This window comes from Thunnus maccoyii, chromosome 2 (assembly GCF_910596095.1).
Source record: "Thunnus maccoyii chromosome 2, fThuMac1.1, whole genome shotgun sequence".
Lineage (NCBI taxonomy): Eukaryota > Metazoa > Chordata > Actinopteri > Scombriformes > Scombridae > Thunnus > Thunnus maccoyii.
The window spans coordinates 16,696,602-16,717,766 of NC_056534.1; the positions used below are offsets into that span (position 1 = coordinate 16,696,602).

General features: G+C 38.7%; 1 protein-coding gene across 3 annotated transcripts; it reads right to left on the reverse strand.

Moving 5' to 3' along the window:
- Positions 1-2,518: 2,518 nt before the first annotated feature.
- Positions 2,519-19,504, reverse strand: smox (spermine oxidase). 3 transcript variants are annotated; one of them, XM_042398941.1, is made up of 7 exons: positions 19,398-19,504; positions 11,460-11,694; positions 10,486-10,712; positions 8,737-8,910; positions 6,539-7,283; positions 4,591-4,751; positions 2,519-3,033 (listed from the first exon to the last, which is right to left on the reverse strand). In XM_042398941.1, exons 2-7 carry the CDS (start codon positions 11,665-11,667, stop codon positions 2,881-2,883), a joined length of 1,668 nt encoding a protein of 555 aa, XP_042254875.1. In that variant the 5' UTR covers positions 11,668-11,694; positions 19,398-19,504; the 3' UTR covers positions 2,519-2,880. The 3 variants fall into 3 exon arrangements, with proteins under 3 accessions (XP_042254875.1, XP_042254884.1, XP_042254893.1); XM_042398950.1 differs by lacking the exon at positions 19,398-19,504 and adding an exon at positions 11,927-12,232; XM_042398959.1 differs by lacking the exon at positions 19,398-19,504 and adding an exon at positions 11,827-11,850.
- Positions 19,505-21,165: the final 1,661 nt, after the last annotated feature.

Genomic DNA, 21,165 nt, shown 5'->3' on the forward strand with positions numbered 1-21,165 from the left:
CAAATCAGGCTAAATAAGTGAAAACACCTGTGTTGGTGAACCATGGGTGTGCAGGGAGTTTAAGTGATCGGGCGACTGGAGCTGTGTGTTCATTAATAAACACACACAGTGGTTGATTTTCAGAACTCAATTTTAGTATTCATCAGGGGATTTTAAATTAAGATGAGAAAACTAAACAGGCGGTTGTTGGCGCTGTCTCTCATAGCTGGCATGTTAAATGTCGTTCTCACGCTGAAACTTGGGTCATTCTGTTCCTTCGAGTTACCATCTCATGCTCCTTGCTCTTTGTAACTGGCAGCAAGTTGACATCCAAAAAATATATCAGATCTGTGTCCTTGGCATTTGTTTGGTTTGGAATCGTTGTTTGGCCATTAAATTTTACTTCAGCCACATCCCAGAACTGCACAATATGAGACGAAACAGAGCATGCTTTCTTAAAAACCATTCGAAATTAATCAATAAAAATGTTGTGCTCTCTTTGTAATAATAAACCAAACAGTTGCAGCATTACACTCTAAATGAAACCATATTGTAAAATTGCCTAAGGCACATTTTGCAATCATGAACTGACATGACTAAATTTGAGTGAATTTTGAAAAACTAGTTTCAATTTCAAACACAGGAGTCAACATGTTCCACAGAGCTTTGTTATTTATTTTCTACTGTAATGTAGTGCTTTATTATTAATAGTTTATTTGGATCTCTATAAAAAATATCCAAAGTTGGATACAGAGGGCAAACACAACATCATTTTGCCTATTTGTTTTAAATTTTGAATTCATTTGTAGTGTGTGCAAAGGCTTGAATAAATTGATCAGTAATGGTGCTCCTTTTAATCCTATAATTAAAAAAGAAAGAAAAAAAACAAAAAAACAAGCTCCACAGCTGCCTAAACACCCATCAGGTGGTGAAAAATGAAGAACTGCAGCTCAAATATTTAAGTGATACTGGCTGCCGTGTGAGGGAGAGCTTTTAGATACCAAAGATATCGTTTCAGTAAATGTCTTGCACTTGAAAATCTCTAAGGTCTAAAAAGAACCGGCCCATATTCTAGTGCTTGATGTTCTGCCTATGCATTGAAAAAAAACAACCATCATATTATTAATACTTACAGTATTATTGTGTGTCTAACTTCTTCTTTGGTGCTGGAGAGACTCGAGCCATGTGGGTGTTAAAACTCATCAGGTTTCATGTTTGCAAGGTTGCACTTTGCACATATTTGGAGTCAGAAGTTACAGTACAAGTACACATTCAAAAACACAGTCACAATAGATCTCTACCACTTAAGCATCAATAGAAAAAGAACAAAATCAGGAATATTTCTCTGCTGTTGTTCTTCTTAATTCTTATGCAGATTTTGAACTATATATTTTACATTTAACGACTTCCATGATATGAAGTGCTTTGTCATGTGAGAAGTAGAGCTGAAACAATTAGTTGATTAATAGATTTAGTCAATCGTCCAAAGATTAATCAGTAACTTTTTTGATATGTGATAGATTTTTTGAATTACTTTTAAAGCAAGAATGACCAGCGTTTGAGCCAGACTCTTAAATGTGAGTATTTTCTGGGTTTTTTTACTGTAAATTGATCATCTTTTGGGTTGTTGGTCAGACAAAATGTGCAATTTGATTTATGTCCTCTTATCAACATTTTATAGACTAAACAATTAATTGATTTAGCCAGAAAAAAACAGCAGGTTAATTGATGGTGAAAATTAGTTGCAGCACTAGTCAGAAGAGAAATTTGTTGCAAATACTAAGATCCTCTAACAGACTCCAAAAAGGGGCACAATGTGACAGATAGCACACATGCTAACATGCTAATGCTACATGATACTGTAGATGTGGGAAAATAAAGGAAATTTGAAGAAAATTAAGTTTTTCTCGATTATTTTGGAAGTGGAACATGACAAAATCATTAAAAATATGTGGGAAAAAACCCAAATTATCTCCTCTTATGTGTGAAAAATGTGAAATTTTGAAAATATGTCATCATATTCAGATGAGGAAGCACAATTTCTTCTAACGTTATGACTGTGAAAGTTGCTAATAATCGGGGAGGAAACACACACTGATTTCCTTGTTTTCTGTTGCTAATTAAAACTTTCCCCATGTCCTTTCAGCCTGTTTGTCAGTGAAGAGGAGGATTAACACTGTTGTCCAACAGAAGTGAGGACGGGTTGAGGTCTGTTCTAACACCATCTGTCACTTTGGCACAGCATTATGGCTTCTGAGCCTTTTCTTTTCTTTCCATGTACACTCACTTTATGCCTCCTTCTCATAGATTTAAAAGGATACCAACATAGTGAAAGTATGGAAACAGCTCTTGTCTGTGGTCGTACCATTCAGTGCTCACTTTTTCACTTCCCTGGCAAAGAGATGGATTAAGAGGAGATATTTAATGTCTTCCACTTTGTCATGATGTTTTTCATTTTAATGAATTAAAAAGACTGAGCCGGTTGTCGTTAGACGATGATAGAACTTTTTATTATGTTAAAACTTTCTTAATTTTATTTAGTATTTCCATTATTTCTGAAATAACATAACGTACAGAAGGCACTTACAAAAACAAGTTAAATTACAGATGCTGTTATTATAAACATTAAATTACTGATTTAAAAAAAACAACAATGACATGAATGATAAAGAAAAGAAATGACAGCACCATTGGCAACTTTTGAACTGTACATCTCAAAAAAAAAAATTCTTTTAGCATGATTCGAATCTACAGTACAATAGAAACAATACTTATTTGTAATCAGTGAAATAATGCCCGAGCTATGTTTTTAAGTATAACATAATCATCAAGATTAATCAGTTCAAAACTCAACAGTTTGTTTATTTATATTCTTTTCACTAGTCAGAGGTTCATTTTATTTTACATATTAGGCTTTGTGGTTTCAGCTCTGTGCAAGTCCTGGTACATCTCTATCAGGCGAGTGGCCTCTCTCTGCCCTGACAGCAAAGCACCATGGGTAGTGGAATAGTATTTTCGGTGGGTGGCCTCTCCAGCAAACAGGACCTGCAGGGGCTGAGGAGGAAGGAGGGGAAGAAAAAGGAAATGAGAAAGGGAAAAAAAGGATTTGAGAGAAGAAAACCAGATTCAAAACAAGATCCCTCAATGTCGTCTTGACATATTTTTGGCCTCTTGAGTAGCACTGGTCTGTTTCCATCACGGATTCCCTTGTTAGCGCTCTACATGTTGCAGGCTACAGTTACTTTTCCTGAGGGCTTACAATTTCAGTTTAGCAGAATTAAAGGGCTTCAGCAAAGGGGTCGTGCTGTTCCTTCAGCAGTGTCAAGTGAACACACAAACACACAAACCCAACCCCCCCCCCCAACCCTTCACTCTCTACACCCAGAACGCTTCAGGTTTCATGGTCTAGAATGCAGGCCAGGAAACAGCATTCATAACCCCCCTGACACCAGCTGTATTTGCTCTGCATGTGCTGGGATGTGACATGGTAGTGATGAAACCGCTGCGTTAGCCAGATGCTCTCAGAGTGCATGCAGGGATTGTAAACAACCAAATGTACAGTCACTGAGAATACTATTGTAGAAGCAGTTATGTCCCAGTTTTTCAGTGAATACCGTATGAAGCAGTTACTATAAACAAGGAAAAATAAACACATACTGTATAAGTATTGGTAACACTTGATTTACAGTTCTAATAAATCCTTATAATTTCCTAGATTAGAACTGGTGCATAACTTTAAATTCATCACAAGATTAATGTGATGTGTTAGTAATTATAGGGGAAACAGAGACTGTGGTGCTTTGGTACGATTCTGATTGAATTATTGATTCCAGTTAATGACTAGTGTAACAGACGGTGTTCTAGTCAGTGAACAAGAGGTCATGCAAATATATGAAATTTGTCTGCAGGCAAGCATACAACTGAAGTAGGGTTGCGATGAATGATTATTTGTATTGTCAGTTAATCTGACAATACGTGATTGCTGATTATTTTCTAGATTAATCGACTAATCGTTTGGTCTATAAATCACCAGATTGTCCAAACAAAACCTCAAAATATTCAATTTACTACAATGTAACTCACTTTTGAGAACCCAGAACCATCAAATAATAATAATAAACTAATGACTGAATGTTTACTTGGATTTAAATGAAGCAGTTATTTCAAGAAAATTCCTTTAAAAAAATAAACAACTAATTATAAACTGAACACAACTAATTTAACTCAAAAACAGTCTCAGAACTTTCACTCTATTTTCCCCAAAATTAGTACAAAATAACATTACAATAACTAATAGGAAATGATGTAAAAAAAAAAAAGGAGAAAAAAGGCATTTTATTACACTAAGAGCTCACAATGCTTACAAATATTAAGTGGAGGACAAAATAACAGAAACGCCCAACAAAATAAAGCTGTAAAAAAGACCAATACCAGTAACTGTTGCTTAACAGTTGCCATAAAGCTGAGTCAACATCTCTGACATCATCTAACATGATAAGCTTCACAAAAATGAAGAGTTATTTCAGGCCTGTTGAATTACATTGTATCATATCATACGTATATGTTCATATTATTGTGTCCACCCCCTGTGTCATCCTATGATTGTCTCACCGGAGCCTTGGTGCTGTTGGCGTAAGGCAGTGGCATGGACAGCCTCTCAAAGTCTCCGCCACTGGAGCCCACCCTGGTGAAGGAGTAGGAGCCTCGGATGTGGGGGTTACTGCCCCACGAGGAGCGCAGGATGCGCCGGGGCTTTGGAATGTCGGGGTTCCCTGCGGACGAAGGGACGGAGAGCGAGGGAGAGAGAGACAACTTAGTACAGAGAGTGGAAGGAGTTTGTTCAAAACTTTGTAACCAACCCAGTCTCACATTTAAATGTGTAATAGCTATGTTGGTCCACAGCGCCAAACATATAACGGCTCTAAAATTGTGAGATGCCTACGTTTTTTCCATTTTTCGCAAAAATGTATTCAAAAGTTTACGTGAAGCTGACTTGAGGCTTCAGCTATCCAAATCTGTCAAATCAATTGGATATCTTCCTTAGTTAGTCTTTGAAAATTCCCTCTGTGTTTCCGTGTTGAGTGGAAATGAAACGACAGTAACAAAGAGAGGGAAATCAGTACTAAAAAGCCTGTAACCTTGAAAGATGCCCACTTGTTATGACTCATTTTGACGGCTGGTGCCTCAAGTCAGCGAATACATGTTTGTGCAAAATGGTCGGTATGAGCAGCATAAGAATGAACAGGAGGAATGATAAGAGCAAGCAAAACCTCAAACCGAGAAATATTAACCTAGAGGTAGAGTAGCTCTAGAGGAAAACTCATTGGATCATGAGGATTCATCCTCTGGGGACCATGAATGTAATAACAAAATTTCATAGCAATGCATCAAATAGTTTTGGAGATATTTTAGTCTGGATGAAAGCAGTTGACTGCTCAACCTGACATTGCCATCCCTAAAGCCTCACTGCTAGCAAGTCTGAAAAGCCAGCTCATTACAGAATGAAACCAATTCAAACTAAAGACGTGGCAGCTCTGAATTGAGGCCTTTCACTGGGAAGTCCAATCTGGCAACACTAATAAACGCGTGACCCTCTATGAGCAGAGAGGCACCAGCGAGTCTATATGTAATTAAGCAACAGCTGAGGGGATTTAAACCACACTGACCTAAATGAGGAATGTGTGTGTGTGTGTGTGTGTGTGTGTGTGTGTGTGTGTGCATGAGTAGTTTGTAATTTACAGTCTGCAGTTATAGGAAGTCAACTGACCGCATAATCACGTAACAGTCACTGTTTCTGTGCACGCACCGTGACCTATTATTTCTGAAGGCACTTACCAAGTTATAACCTGAGACATTTGTATAATTTACAACACATTTCCAAATCACACAGTGAGTCAGCTTGGAGGCATGCTGTGAAACTTAGCTGCAACACTCAATGAGCCTCAGAGAAAGTGGGGCAACCATCCATACCATTTGTGTGTATGTGTCGCAGCATAAAGGATGAGTGATCATGTGTCAGTTAAAGTAAAGGCTTTATCTTATCTGACACATGATCTGACCTTGTGGTAAAAAGACACAGATGCACAGTACCTGAGTCATTCAGCTGTATTATCTGTCAACCTTTTTTCATGGGAAAAGCTACTTACGTCACAGCTGAGGCTTATGTCATATCCTTTATATGAAACACAGTTATCCAACCCGAGTCACAATTCTTATGAGTCACTGAGCTGACAGCCTACCAAGGCTATTGTGTTAGTTTGAGATTACTGATTGTTAGTACTAGAACAGAACTGGAAGACGGAAGTTGATAGTCAATATAAGTCAGAATTACAAAGGTAGAGTCATTTTCTGTAAGGAAAGAATAGTTTGCTCTTCAGAGATCTTCTCAGTCACGAAATGATAAAAAGAAGAAACTCAATGAAACACAAGGGAATTTTAACACAAAACCTTGTGTTAAATATCACCTGAAAAAACCCTCAAAGCTTCTATGGTAAACAGGATTATATGAACGATTGCCCATAATACACAGATCTGCCTCCTTTTGTGTGCGTGTCCTGACCTGTAAAGCGCCTCAGCAGCTCAGTGCAGGTCTCAGCCACTGTTTCGTCATCGCAGCGCTCCATGTGCAGCGCCTCCTGCCCACAGATCCAGCCGCTCAGCATGTAGCCGTAGCGCTCAGGCGGGTAGAGGACGTCAAAGCTACAGATCTTCTTGTACCACAGCTCCTCCGGGTAGGCCAGCTGTTCTAGCTGAGCCTCATCCTCCCACACAAACTGGATGCTGTTGCACTCGGGGCTCCAGAAGGGCTCAGCAAACTCTAAGAATATCTTATCGGTGGTGCTAATGCCCAGCTTCTCGATGGCTAGCACCTTGTCCTCAGGCAGAGAGGGGGAGAACATGGCTTCGTGGTTCTGCTTCAGCACGCCCAGAGAGGCTGTCACGATCACATGGTCTGCTGTGATCCACTCCTCGTCTTCGCACTCCACGCAAATGGGGTGACCCAAGATCAGAGCGTCCTCGTGAGGTTGGCATCCGTGGTTGTTTTCGTTGTGGTTGTTGCCCTGGTTGGTGTCGTTACTCTTGGCGATCAGCTCTTGACGCTGGGCTGTGTAGTTCCAGTGGATGCAGCGGACTGGTTTGCTAAGGCAGACAGTGTGGGAGGGGATATCCTGGGCCAGGAGCTCCACGATCTTCATGAAACCACCAGGAATGACGTAATGAGCACCAGGGATCTCTGTCCACTCGCCAAACTCACTCAGCGACACCTCATCCATACTGGGAGAGCTGCTTTCACAACTCTCCACCTGGAGAGTAGGAGAACAGGAGCGCATACAAACACAGATAATCAATCAGTTACATTTCCACTGGAAAACTACTTGCTGACTTATAAACTGGAACACAAATCTCCAATTTGCTGTTTCACCCCCAAAGACAACACTTTGATGACTACTTCAAGTTAAATTCATACTGGAGGTGTGTCAACAGCTTTATCTCTGCAGCTACAGCCCTGAACAAACCAGCATGACTGAACTGGTTTAAACATGCTGGGAACATATCATGTTTTATTTATAGGACAACTCACCAGTAGTGTATTAATAAGAAACAAACATGTGTTGGTGCTACTGTCTCTGTTAGTAAGTTAGCCAGCATGGTGGAAGTCACCTGGTGGCTGCATTTAACAAATATGTTTTATTTCCTGTGTGTTTCTGTGAGTGGGTGGGAGTGTATGGACGAGCGCTCAAGAACATGAATATATGAACAGGCTACCGATACAAAATGGTGTTTTCACAGCCTACAATAATCATACTCACATCTTTTTGACAAATAGACGGACAAAAAAAATAGAATAAACAATATAATTTCCAATCTTTTTTTGTCTTTATGATAAGTTATTCAACATAAAATGAATGCATACAACAATTACAATCATTGATTAATCATTTAGTTGCTGTTTTTGTCTATTTTATAGAACTGTAAATTTAATATGTTTAGGTTTAGACTGTTGAAGATGCCACCTTAGACCCTGGTAAATTGTGCTTGAATTGTTTTAAAACTTTGTAGTCAGATTAACTGATAATGTAAATAATTATTAGTAGCAGCCCTCATATTGTTCATTGATTGCTTGTCAAAATGCCTTTCTAGTACAGAATGTGTTTTTCTATTAACACACAGTCTCATACAATTTAACTGGAAGTTTTTACATTGTATTCAGACAAAGAAATCGTGTCTGAGCAAAGCAGCGCTCTCAACTGCATGGTAGGAAATAAACACAAAACAGCTGTGCTTGAAATAACAAAAGGCCGCGGACTAAATATTTGCCAGTTTATATCAACATAGATTATAGGTTAGAGGCTAGTAAATAAAAGCTCATTAGTACTATATAATTAGCAAACCAATCTTTTTGTAATTAATAGCTAATTGTTGTAGCTATTAGGAACACCAAGCACAAAGATTAGAGCAACATCTGCATCTCATTCCAGTCCAATTATACAGTAGGTCTGTAATTGTAATTTCCAATGTTTCCACATCATTTTCCAAATATCTGAATTAATGATTTATGAATACATATGAATATATATATTCATATATATATGAATATATCAGCAAAACAACAGCCAAAACAAGAGCCTCCTGATGCACCACTCAAGATACAACATGGTTTTGATAGGAGAGGAAAAACCCAGGAAGTGATGCGCTGTTACAGTATCACATACACAAGTGGACATGTGGATGTGGAGAACACACACACACACACACCTTGAGGTACTGTTGAAGCATTGACAGTTTGAGCTTCTTGGTGCTTTCGGAATCATCAGGATCCAACATGATCTTCTTGCGCACCACGTCTCGTGTAAAGACGCCAACGCTGTTCTGGCTTTCAGCACAAACTGGCTTCCCGTTCTGGAAGAACTCCTGAGTCAGCTCGTACACCTGAAGGAGGGCAAAGGTGAAGAAGAAGGAGGAAGGATGTACAGAAAGCATAGGAGGGTGAAAGAGGGAAGAAAAACAAACCACTTTAGTTTAATTCAACACATAGTAAACTTTTAGCAACACCACAGCAGATTAAAAATAAAGGCTACCCGTCACTACAGATGCAACACCTTAATAAATAGAAAGGAGAGAGCAGGACAAAATACTGCAAAGAAAGTCTCTATTGACCTCCAGGGTGATAATAAACCTTTTCCTAAAAAGCACAGAGTCAAAACAGCACCAGTAATGTATCAACATGTATCGAGTCAAAACATTAACAGCATGAATCTGGACTGTGTTCACTTTAAGTTAATAAAGTTCAACTAGATAAATTCCTTGACATATAAAGTGCAGCACGCACTGTAAGTGGAACACTTGCTAAATTCACGGTCTGTGTATGTTTAGGTATTATTAGTTTTGATAATAAATTATGATGTTGGAGATTGTATGCAGTAAGGTGACATGATTTTGTGTAAATTGAAAAATCATCTATAACAAGAAGCAAACATTCCAATAGATGAAGTGGGGAGAAGGTATAAGAGCAGCGATGCACCAGAGACAGTGACAAACGAAAAAATCCTGGAGACGGGAGTCTTTCCAAGTTAAATCAGTCAAATCACAAATTTGTCTCAGAGAGCTTTACCAGCTGTACAACATATGCAAAAAACATAAAAACGATTTTCAAAAGTACTAAGAAAACTGGAGAAAGATTGACTGACTTGGCTACACAGGGCTGCTAAATGTAGCAGAGGAAAGAGTATCTCCGGTTTCCAAGGTGGTGAAACTGCAAGGCCGTTAATATAGAATTCCATTAAGATTTATCACATGGAGTTAGCACGTTATTGAGGTGCATGCAGAAAGCAAAGATGACAAAAGAACTCTATTGTCAACAAAAGAAAATGCCTTCTGTGTATGTAATATGTGTGTGCTATACCTTCCCTCTGTAACTGCTTTTCCAGACGTGACCTACTTAAACGATACTAATCCTGCTCAAACAAGAGCTGCATGAAGGACTTGAATGGCTATTCCTTGTTAAAATCTGCACACTTTGGAGGTCAGATATGTCCAATAATGCTGTTGTGGATGTTAGCTGTGGTGAGACTGACGGGACATCTCGATTCCTTAACATACATTTCTTTTCCACACTGTCTGACAGTATTTTGTATATATTCTATGTCTGCTTGCTCCAATTCTTCATTAAAGCTGTATAAGACTTCCCAATTTTTTCCCTGTTTCCCCAAAACTGATATATATTTTATATAGTTTTAGTAGGTTTCAACGATGTTTGGCTGCACAGTAAGTGTTTGTAATGACTGACCAACCAGAGGGCATTTATGGGTGGTCCCACTGACTTCATATAAACTTGCTACTAAGGCTATTTGACATAATTTAACTCACATATTACATATTCTGATGATCAGTCATGCTGAATAATGAGTATATTTGTGTTCTGGTCCGTGCATACATCCATTTGTGCATGCAAGAGTGAATTCCTGTGCGTATCTATGCGCCTGTGTGCATATGCGTCCCTCTCACCTCGTTGTACAGGTCACTGAACTCCTCCACCAGGTCCTTGGGGATCCTCTTCCCGACGTTGGTCTGGTAGTGAGCCACACCGTTCTTGGTGTACAGGCTGATGCGTCCCACACTCCTCTCCCCGTCCGTGGTGTCCTCCAGCAGCCCGTTGTCCTCTGCCAGGTGGTACACTGGGTTCCCATTGGCGCCATGGATCCAGGTGGCTCCGAGCTCCAAAGTTGATTTTCCTACAACATAAAAAAAAGCAGAGATCAGTGTGAGTTTGAAAAAAATATCTCTTTGAACTCAACACCTCCTGCATGGCTTTGAATGAAACAATATATAAATTCCACTTGGCTCAGGTGCAATCACTCTAGAGAGTTAGATAATTTGACAATTCAATTTGAGGTCAACTCAATTAACATACTGTAGCTGAAGGCCACTTAAATACCATTATTTAATGTTTTTCTTAAGAATAATGGACTGACAGTACCGTGTATGACAGACTCTTTTTTTTACATGGATTTATGTAATAAAAACAGGCCGATGCAAGGACAGAGATGGCTAAATGCTTTACATAACGTCTAAACACATAAAAAAGACTTTTACGTAACCGATGCAATTATCCATGTGCCTGACATACTGGTTTGTATGTAACGGTGCAGTACGAGTGTGTTTTTGCACGTGACTACTTTTATAACCATGCAGTATCAGTGCCACAAGCAGATGTTGTTTCCTTCCTTCTTGCCAGCTGAAAGAATTTGTCATAAAATCAGCAGCCGCCAGAACAACTTTCTCTGGCACAGTTCAGTCGAGACTGTTGGGAAAATCCACTAGCGTCACTGAATTACTCTGAAGTGGACCAAGTGAAAAAAGACGTTATTTCTCTTGGCACTAGGAACAATGCTGGTTGCGTAAATATACAGCTTTCAGGTATTACATGTTTGGGTGTTATTAATGCATACACACATTTTAAGGAAACAAATTCCTCTTACCGTGCTGAACACTGTGAACTCTCCCGCCGATGTGGTCTGACGCCTCTAGGACTGTGACATCCGTGAAGCCGTTTTTCAGTAGGACCTTAGTTGCAGCAAGGCCGGCCAAGCCAGCACCAATCACCACTATTCGAGGCTGCCGATGAGTGCGTAGGCCGCTACTAAGAGGATCATCAGTGCTGTCTGAGGAAATTTCACAACTTTGCATGCCTTCCAAGCTCCTCTTCGATGGAGTCTGTAGATAAATTAGAGAAAAGAACCCAAGTTAAAAATGGAAGCATTAACACCGAGTCAGCTGGCAGACAGAAGCTCATAGAGCAGAATATGAGTCTGAGTTTATGTGTCCTGTAAATGACACGTAACATACTTTGAAGAAATAATATACTTTAAAGTAACTGATTGCAAACACTGTTGGTTGGTTGGGTCGTATTAGGTTGCATGCCAGTTACAGTAGCAGTAGATGCTACCTCTTAAACGCTCCTATTTTCAGCTACTGATCACTGCTTCTCTCTGTTGATACAGTTTGTCTGTGTTTAGCATATGTTGTCAAGATTTTACAGATTATTAACCTCAATATGAAGGATTTTTTTGACCAGTGTTAAAAATTTGCATAAAAAAATCTGTCCAGAAGTCATAATGTGTCACTGTCACTCTGGATAATCCACAGAAAACGCTATAAAAAGGACCTACTTTCTACCTAAGAAAATAATTCCTATGATAACTGAAGTGAGGTCTGTGGATTATCCAGAGTAACATGGACACTGTTTCTGGAAAGATATATTGCTGCTGAATTTATGTAATTTTTCAAATCTAACCACACCACAAAATCTAAAATCTTAACAAATTAAACCAAAACTATCTTTGTTGCTAGAGAAACCTCAGACTTAAGTTTAAAATTGTTGTTTTTGTTCAATATTTTGGTGAACTGATGCTCTAAAAACTTTGCTGTTTTTTTATGACCGGTGTACCTACAGTACTGATGCCTGTAATTCAGCCTATGTGGAGCTCTGTTGTCTCATATTGCTAATTAGTGATGACTACACAAACCTCTTTTATAGCTGATAAGTGCTTCTTACTGGCATATTCTCTAATATGACCCAAGTTTACAACTCTATTTATGACTGTGATTAACCTCAATTTTCCATGACATGTTAATGACATGTTAACGTTAATCTGCCTTTGTGCAATGTATCATGTTGTATGACACTGTTTACTGAGGTCAAATTAGACGTCCTGACACAACCCTGTTATTTGTCAGAACCCAAACGACACACAAACAAAAAGCAATTTCATGTTACAATATCTCTAATTATACTAAAATTGCTCAGGGGCATTAACATTTAAAGTGAAGAATACACAGACGGCCTTGTCTGCCTTGAATGTATGGACAGCTGTGTGTGAAACACAGTGGGAGTCTATTCAGAAGACAGTCCTGTTAACCCGATAGAGAAATCTACAAAGTACAAACTGGAGGCGGCGGTTTTTCATCAGTAAACTGTTGTAATCTGACAGTTTTTAATTTTAAATGGGTAATTTGTCTCAGTAATGACATGCGTGAGCAACAATATCAACTCCTCTGAGGTAAAACTGTGATATCCTACCGCTACACAACTCACACACATACTCCCCACTTTGTTACCACAGCAACAGTGGACACGATGTGGTACATATGGTTCTCACAGCAGAGACAATTCAGTGAATCTAAATATCATAATAACTCATATTTGTGTTACACCTTGTCTTAACTTATATGAGCTCATTAACCTACCTCCAATTAGCTAAACAAGTACATGCATGCAGTATGTAAACCACAAGTAGATAGCGGCCATCGTCAGCTGCGTTCAACCTTGATTCAACTTTGACATTTGTGAAACTGTGTTGTAAGCAAGTTGTCAATCTTGACAAGTCAGCAGCATGAATCACATGATCAACAAAAGCTGACAAAGATGTCTGACAGGAATCCACCAGCCAGCACTGCATGAAAACTGCATGATAATGGTAATTGTGAGCACAGATTTACTTGATTTTTTTTTTTAAAGATTCATGTTGAAATAAGGACTAGACTGTGGTGTCAAACTAAAGAGGACATGCACTGGGATTTCTGTAAATCGGTATAATTTCCTGTTTGAGTCTTTTCATGTGACCTTTGGCACAGATGTGGGTTAAAACTGCTTATCTGGACGGGTCAACATGTGACATCTGACCTGACTTCACGACCCTCATCCTGAATGAGGGTCGGACACGGTACGGATTTACTGAACATGCATTTCAATTAGAAGTGGCGATATGACAATATACACAGATAGACCATATAAATGTGTCTGAAAACAAAAAGAAATTAACAAGATTGTTTTGTGGAAATATTGAATTTTTATCTGATTTTTGCATCAATGTGATGATGTGTCTTGATTTGACAGATATTTAAATCAGTGACTGGTCATTTTCATGTGATTATTTTAAACAGTTTATCAATTGATTTCCCAGAAAATTGAAATATATTACTATGTCTTGATTTACATTTACCATTGTAGAGGAATTTATCTTTATTGCACACTCCAGTGAGACGTGTCAGTGTCTAGTCAGCAGCTGTAGTTCCCAACACGTCACTGCTTAAACCACAGAGTTACACAGAGTTACATCTTTGTACCGTAAGTGCCAAACCAAGTTTCACATTCAGTTCTCTCACTTTTTTTGAAACTAACCTCAGTAAATTGTAAATTATCCGCTGGATTCCCAGAGTCTGAAGCTAAAATATTGATGCAACAACATCATCATAAATAGTCATTCTTGGGTTTCAAATTTGAAGGAAAATGAGGGTTGATCTTGGATGTTGTTGGTCCAGTGTACTCATTTTATCATACAATAGGAAATATAAATAATAGCATCATCTCTAACATGGGACCTGCCATGATAGCGATTATACAGTTAAGCTTGTCTTTAGTAAAAGACCTTCCTGTGCTTGCTGGCTGGGACGTGACTTTTGAATCTGTGGTCTTGAAATGTGGTCTTTCTCTAGCACGTCAGTTTCCTGTGCCACCACATGTGCAGTAAGTTAAAGAATAGATGTGAAATTGTGGGTTTTCCAATGGATGTTGTTGTTGTTCGAGAGGAGGGTCATAAGAGGACACGGCTTTGTGGCGGACAACAAATGAAGATATTATGTCTGACAGAGGATACAGCGATAGACTGGATGGTTGGGTATTATATTTGTTGTAGGATGTTTGATTATAGTATTTGTTTATATCATAATTTATCAGTTTTCTGTCTGGCATTTTAAACTGTAAGCATCAGGCCTGGGGTTTATTGTGTGTATCTGGTTTTCTACACATCATTTGTGAATAAACTAAATATATAGTAACATATTTACATTGGCAGCAGGTAATACTGTACGTCTCTAAGTATATGAATAATAATAAACCTGCAGCCAATCAAATTATGTCTGATGAAAGGCTCAACAAGCAAATGTCCTGTGACTAATAGGTAAAACCATTTAGATTATCGCTCAAGTATAAAATGCAAATATGTAAAGTGTAAAACTGTTTCCTGGCTACAGCCTTGGGGCCAATGGTTTCATTGCTTTACACAGATGTTTACATATGTATACATGATGATTTTCCACGCTCATTTTTTTCCACACAAAACATTTAAGATAAGATAGGTGTGATTAAGTGAATCAGTGAAACATCCTGGCAGTAAGAAACAAGCATACTGCATATCCAAAGATGAGTATTTAATCTCTGTCTGTACGCTCAGTATGCTAATGTCTTATCTCTGAGATGCTGTTGTTATATTTTAAGCATATAGTTGAATAAAAGCCAACACTCAGCCACTATTAATCTATTACTTTCCTTCTTTTGCAGCTGCCTCTTTGTCTGACAATAAGAGACACACTTCAACAAACCAGTAGGAAGTGCTAAAAGGATGCTGACGAAGCCAAATATCCTTGTATTTTCCTTTTATATTGATAATGTGATTGTGTTTTGAGGATTTAACATATTTGTTTTCTTTCTTGGGAAAATTCCAGATCATAGCTTAAAGGGATGACTTTTCACTCAGAATTATTTTGTCAATGTGGGGCCTGACCTAAAAAATAAATCAAATTTCTGTATAAACCTCACCTGATTTTACAAACAAGTAACCTAATTTGTTTAGCGAGACAATAATTTTAAATGGATGACAGATTGACCACTTCACACACTGGCCTCCCTCGACAGATTGCGCATTCCTCCTTGGTTACTTGTAATTCCACGACTGGTTAATACACTCGCCACATGCCACTAGTCCACACTTTACGCCATCGCCACAGATTAGTGTGTGGGCCGGCCTTGGGCAGATAGGCGGCTCAGGGTGGGGTGAGGAGGATGGGGGAGGGAGGGGGGGGGGGGGGGCTACCACTGACCTAGAAATGGCAATCTACAGTGTGTCTGCTGGTGGCCTTTTCAAGAGCAGAGCCGGCCTTAAATGCCTGTTTGTGAGCTCCTGTCTCCCATCTTTACTGCTTTCCTTGGTCCCCTTTATTTGTGGACAGAGCTCTTTGCAGCTGTGTCCACAATCACATCTGCATTTCTTCTATCAGTCCCATGTGAGTACTCGCATTGGCAACAAACATCTCTCTCCCTACATCAAAAAAAAAATATGCAGTGTAATCTAGGGGCTTTGTGCCAAAGGCCAGACATTCCACACTTCTCTCTCCCAGCTCTGATTTTCCCAAGCTGGGATGATGGAGTGGAGGCAACACACACACACAAACACACACACATATTCACACACACTAGGGATGTCAATGGTTAACCGTTAGTCGGTTAACCGCTGAGAATATTTTTGACCGGTTATGCATGTCGGTTTATAGGTTAATTTTGCATACACCCTCCGCTAACAGTAGATAATTACATATCATCAGATTCTTTTTGAATTACTGAAGTAACAGTGTAAAACCAACTCAAACGCGCAGTGTTGCATTATGGGTTGTTTGTAGCCTTAATGTTGCTAGGCTAGCGAATGTCTTAAAGTCTGTTCACAGTGAGTGTGTTTAACCTGCAGGAGTTTCTGATGGCTCGTGTAACATCTTTTTCTGCCATGGAGGGAAATAAATTCATAATGAGTAAAAACAAGTCCAAAGCGTCTTCCAGCATCTATTCTGCAGAGACGGACTATGTCGCTGCCAAATACCACTGTCACAGATAAGGAATTAAGTCAAGTGAAGTCAAGTTAAGTTTATTCATATAGCACATTTCATAAGACAGTCGTAAACTGTGCAATGTGCTTGTCTAAAAAAAGACAAACAGGCAGTCTTATAAATAAATGCTAACTGCTGAAGAAGTGAGATGGTGTGAGCAACTATACCATGATGTGAGTTATATTCAAAAAGTAACATTATTTTCGGCCGGTCCAAGGCCATCACCCAGTTGGTGTGCTGAATGATTGAGACCGATACACTGCCAATCAGTGTGGAACACTTTGAGGAGAAGAGGGATGAGCTAAAAGTCAAGCTAGCCAGGGAAGATAAGCTAGCTCTGACCACCGACTGCTGGACAGCTCTCACAAACGAAAGCTAGATCACAACTTTTCTTAAAAATTCACCGGTTAATGGGTGTCGGTCTATCAAAAGCAAAATTAACTGAAACTGACATCCCTAACACACACATACGCACACACACTCTGCTAGGGCTGTCACAATAACTGCAATATTGCAATACCGCGCTATAGATAAGTCAACCGCAGTGGATGCAAGCAACTGCTACAACCGCACTATATTCAAGTTTTTTCTTTTATTCATGAGGCTAGGCCCTTGTTTTACACTTTGTGCGTGTGTATAGAATGTCCAGCGGCCCCTCCGTTCTGGTCCGGCGGCTCACAAACCTCACAAGGCTACAGCAGCTAGCATCCAGGCTAACAAGCTAACCTGGTGTTCAGCCCTCATAACAGAGCCGGGCTTGTTGTGAGCTGACCGGGGTCAGTGCTGGTGTAGTTAAAAACATGTCTGTATGAATATTTTGTCTCAGTTATATGTTTAAATTCTCCCAGGTCACCATGCGGCCGAGCAAGCTGCCGTTTAATCTGCTAGGTAAAGTAGTTTTCCACCAAACATACAATCCAAAGGGACTTGGCTGTAGGCCACAGTTGTTTCCTGCCACAACACGATTTATAGTGTTCTCTGTGTTCGTCAGGTACTGCTGCTCAATTCAGACAACACATAATCAGGCTAACATACCTTGACCCCTTGACCCCACCCCCAAAAATGGCGCTAATACTTCATATGGCCGCGCTGTTGAGCCACCCTAAATCAAAAATTTTGGTGAGATTGGCTCTGACCTGATATTTTTACTCTTAACCCCAACCAACTCACAACTCCAACCAACAAAGGCAACAAGTTCTAGCCAATCAGAGACAGAGTAGAGTGGGTCTTCGCGGAATACAGATGGAAAAAAAAATAACACCAGTGGACAGCATAAGAGTTTCGCAAATAGGGTTACCATCTAGACATGACCCTTCAAACTGGCTCCAATGCAAACCAATAGGTGACATCAAGCCTTGCTACATCCATCTTTATATTTAGTCTAAGGTCCAGATTAAGAGGAGAACAGTGCCCTGATAACGACAAGAACTGCAGATTCAGGGAAGAGACTCATTGGTGACTGACAAATTATCACCACTGAGAGAGATCAAAGAAAAAGATAAGACATCAAAGATAATATTTAACTATAGGCCTGTATATTTTGTGTTTCTTTAAAGACACACACCCTGATCTAGCACAGTGAGTCACATCCTTGAAATTTAAAAAAAAAAAAAAAAAAGGAACCACTTTCTTTCAGTCACGCTATGTAAAGGGTTTACACAGTGTAACAAATGTTTTTATTAACAATGAATAAATCATCCACTAATACTTGATCAGTTATAACCCGTTATTAGGCGCAATTGGGCTGCCAGGTTGTCACTTTCACTTCCTTGGACTGAAGTCCATTTATTGGCAACTTGTTAACATTTACACCTGCAGAGTCGATACACTAAAAACACTTTATTGAAGATTTATTAACATTTTAAGTTCAGACTAGAGGATTTTTTTAAAGCAAGCATGTATTAATTTGTTACTAGCATTTATAACTGTATTATTGCTAAATAGAGCGGTTAAACACCAGCTAAATGATTTTTTCTTGACCTAAATCTGTAAAGCACTGGTGAATTATTTATTGACCCATAATCAATCCATTAGTTAGTCAGTTAGTGATAAAGGGTGCCTTGTTGGAAAGTGGCACCAAAGTGTGGATTAATAAAATGAAAATAAAAACTTTTAATAGTAATCTGAGCAGTTATCCTGCAGATAAGAAAAGTCTGACTGGAGGCAGAGAGCAGATAAAGAGAAAGACAATCTAACTGTTTGATCTCAGCTCCTCTATATGCTGCCTGGCTGGAAAACTATAGTGTTGGGAAAGCCTTTACTGCCACGTATAAGCTGTGATGCCAAAGTGGCAGCAGTTTGAAACAAAGAAAACTACTTCACTGAGTTACTCTGACTGATTGTCTGTGAAAGACAACGTGTGTTGGAGACATTACAACACATAAATAGTGTTTAAAAGCGATAAAACAAAGCGAAAAACATAAAAAATCCACCTTGTTCCAGGCGGTGCAGTTAAATAAATCCAACGACCTACAACACATCAGTGCAACATCACATTTTGATTTCAGCTGCCGGCGCTGTGTGTACACAGGTTGTTTTTGTGCACCGTTTTGCTGTCTTTTCCACACAAACAACTGGGTGACATCTATTATAATGTATTTACGGCCGCTCGCAGCGTGACAGCCACAGTAAACAAGCTGTTCTCAGTGTGTTTTCAGCGATAGAGCATGTTCTGTCCTTTCTGGTCAACATTTAAATCACCACACTCGCCATCACCGTCCCGCTGTTAAATAATAAGTCTGTTTTTCAGGAGACGAGCTTACCTGACTCTCTTCGTCTTCAGCTTTAAAACCTCAGCTTGCGCCGTTTTCCCCTCAGCTCTGACCGGCTCCGCTTTGTATTTATGCCTGGAAACCAGAAGCAGCCAGTTTCTCGGTGGCCGCTGCCTCCTCATTAATTAAATATGAGGAGTGATGACGACATAGACCAGCCCTCCACTGAGTCAGCCTGCTGCTGCGCAACACGCGCGCGCGCGCGCGCGCGCCCACACACACACACACACACACGCACACACACACACAAACATCCTGTGTGCCACATGCAAGCAAATCATCATATAATAAACATGAATAGATGGATAAAAGTAATAATAATACACCAGTAACATAATAACAATAATATTAGCCTGATAATAATCATGCGTTTATCTGATGATTATTATTATTATTTACACACAGAAAACACATGTGAATTTATCACATATGGAACATTTTTATTTATTGAATCCTTTATTTAAACTTGTAGTCTCATTGAAGTATGGACAGACACGTAAATATATATATATATATATATACAAACACAAGTTAGGCATTATTTTCACATTACAACAAGCAGTTAGTGGTATTGCAAGTGCTTTAGTATAGTCTTTTAAAATCTTCAAGTGAAATGAGAGATTTTAACTTCCTTTTCACATTATTTCATATGTGAAAATAGAATAGAATAGAATAGATTAGAATAGAATAGAATAGAATAGAAACCTTTATTTCTTCAGGAAATACCATTCATTCACAATGGTGCCCCACAAATACAAAACTAAAACAAGCCATAGGCTATAACAAGAAGTGTAAAAGGTGTACAATCAACAATCTTATACATAAATATAGTATAAACACAAGACAAACGACTTACAAAATACAAAAAGAACACAAAGAAAAGACAGTAATATAAGTATATTGCGCAGTGATAAAACAGACATGAAAAACAGGAGCATTCGTTTTTAAATAAAATAATTGTTTAACAGAATCTTAAAATGTTTTAGGGTTAAAAACTTGTCTAATTTAAGAGATTCTTGAAGCTTATTTCACCTATGAGGAGCATAATAGGTGAATGCCGTTTTTCCCAGTTCTGTGTTCACATGTAAGATATCCAAAAGTAATGCATTCTTGTGAGCGAGTGCAGTATCCCATATTTCTAAAAAGGGATGATAAGAGCTTATTTAGGATGGCTTTATAAATAAAAAAAGAGACAGTGTTGTTCCCTTTGAGTGGTAAATGATGTCCACCCAACCTTCTCTTAGAGGATACAGTGACGGGCTCTAAAACGATATCACATAAGAAAGAATAAGAAAAAAAAATAATAATACAGCCACATAATGGCTCATGTGGTTTTCATACAATGAAAGACAGTCAGTTTTTTATCTCATATAAAACATGTATGTATATTAACCATGTACAAGATTCACATATAGGCACATGTGGTTTATCAAGTGAAACAGAATTTCACATATGTTTGTGATTTTAATATGAATATTTCACAATTGTCATTAACTCACATTTTGGGACATTGATATTATATTTCATGTGTGAAAATATAATATAAATATATGAATTTAATATGCTTTTTTGTAAGAGTTGGTATTACACTTGTGATTATCAGTGGTGAAAGAAGTATTGAGATTGTTTAGTGTCAATATGACAATGTAAAAATACTACATTGCAAATAAAAGTCCTGCATTAAATTGTTTTATTAAGTAGAAGAAGAATTATCAGCAAAATGTAATCAAAGCATCAAAAGTAAGAGTACTCATCAGGC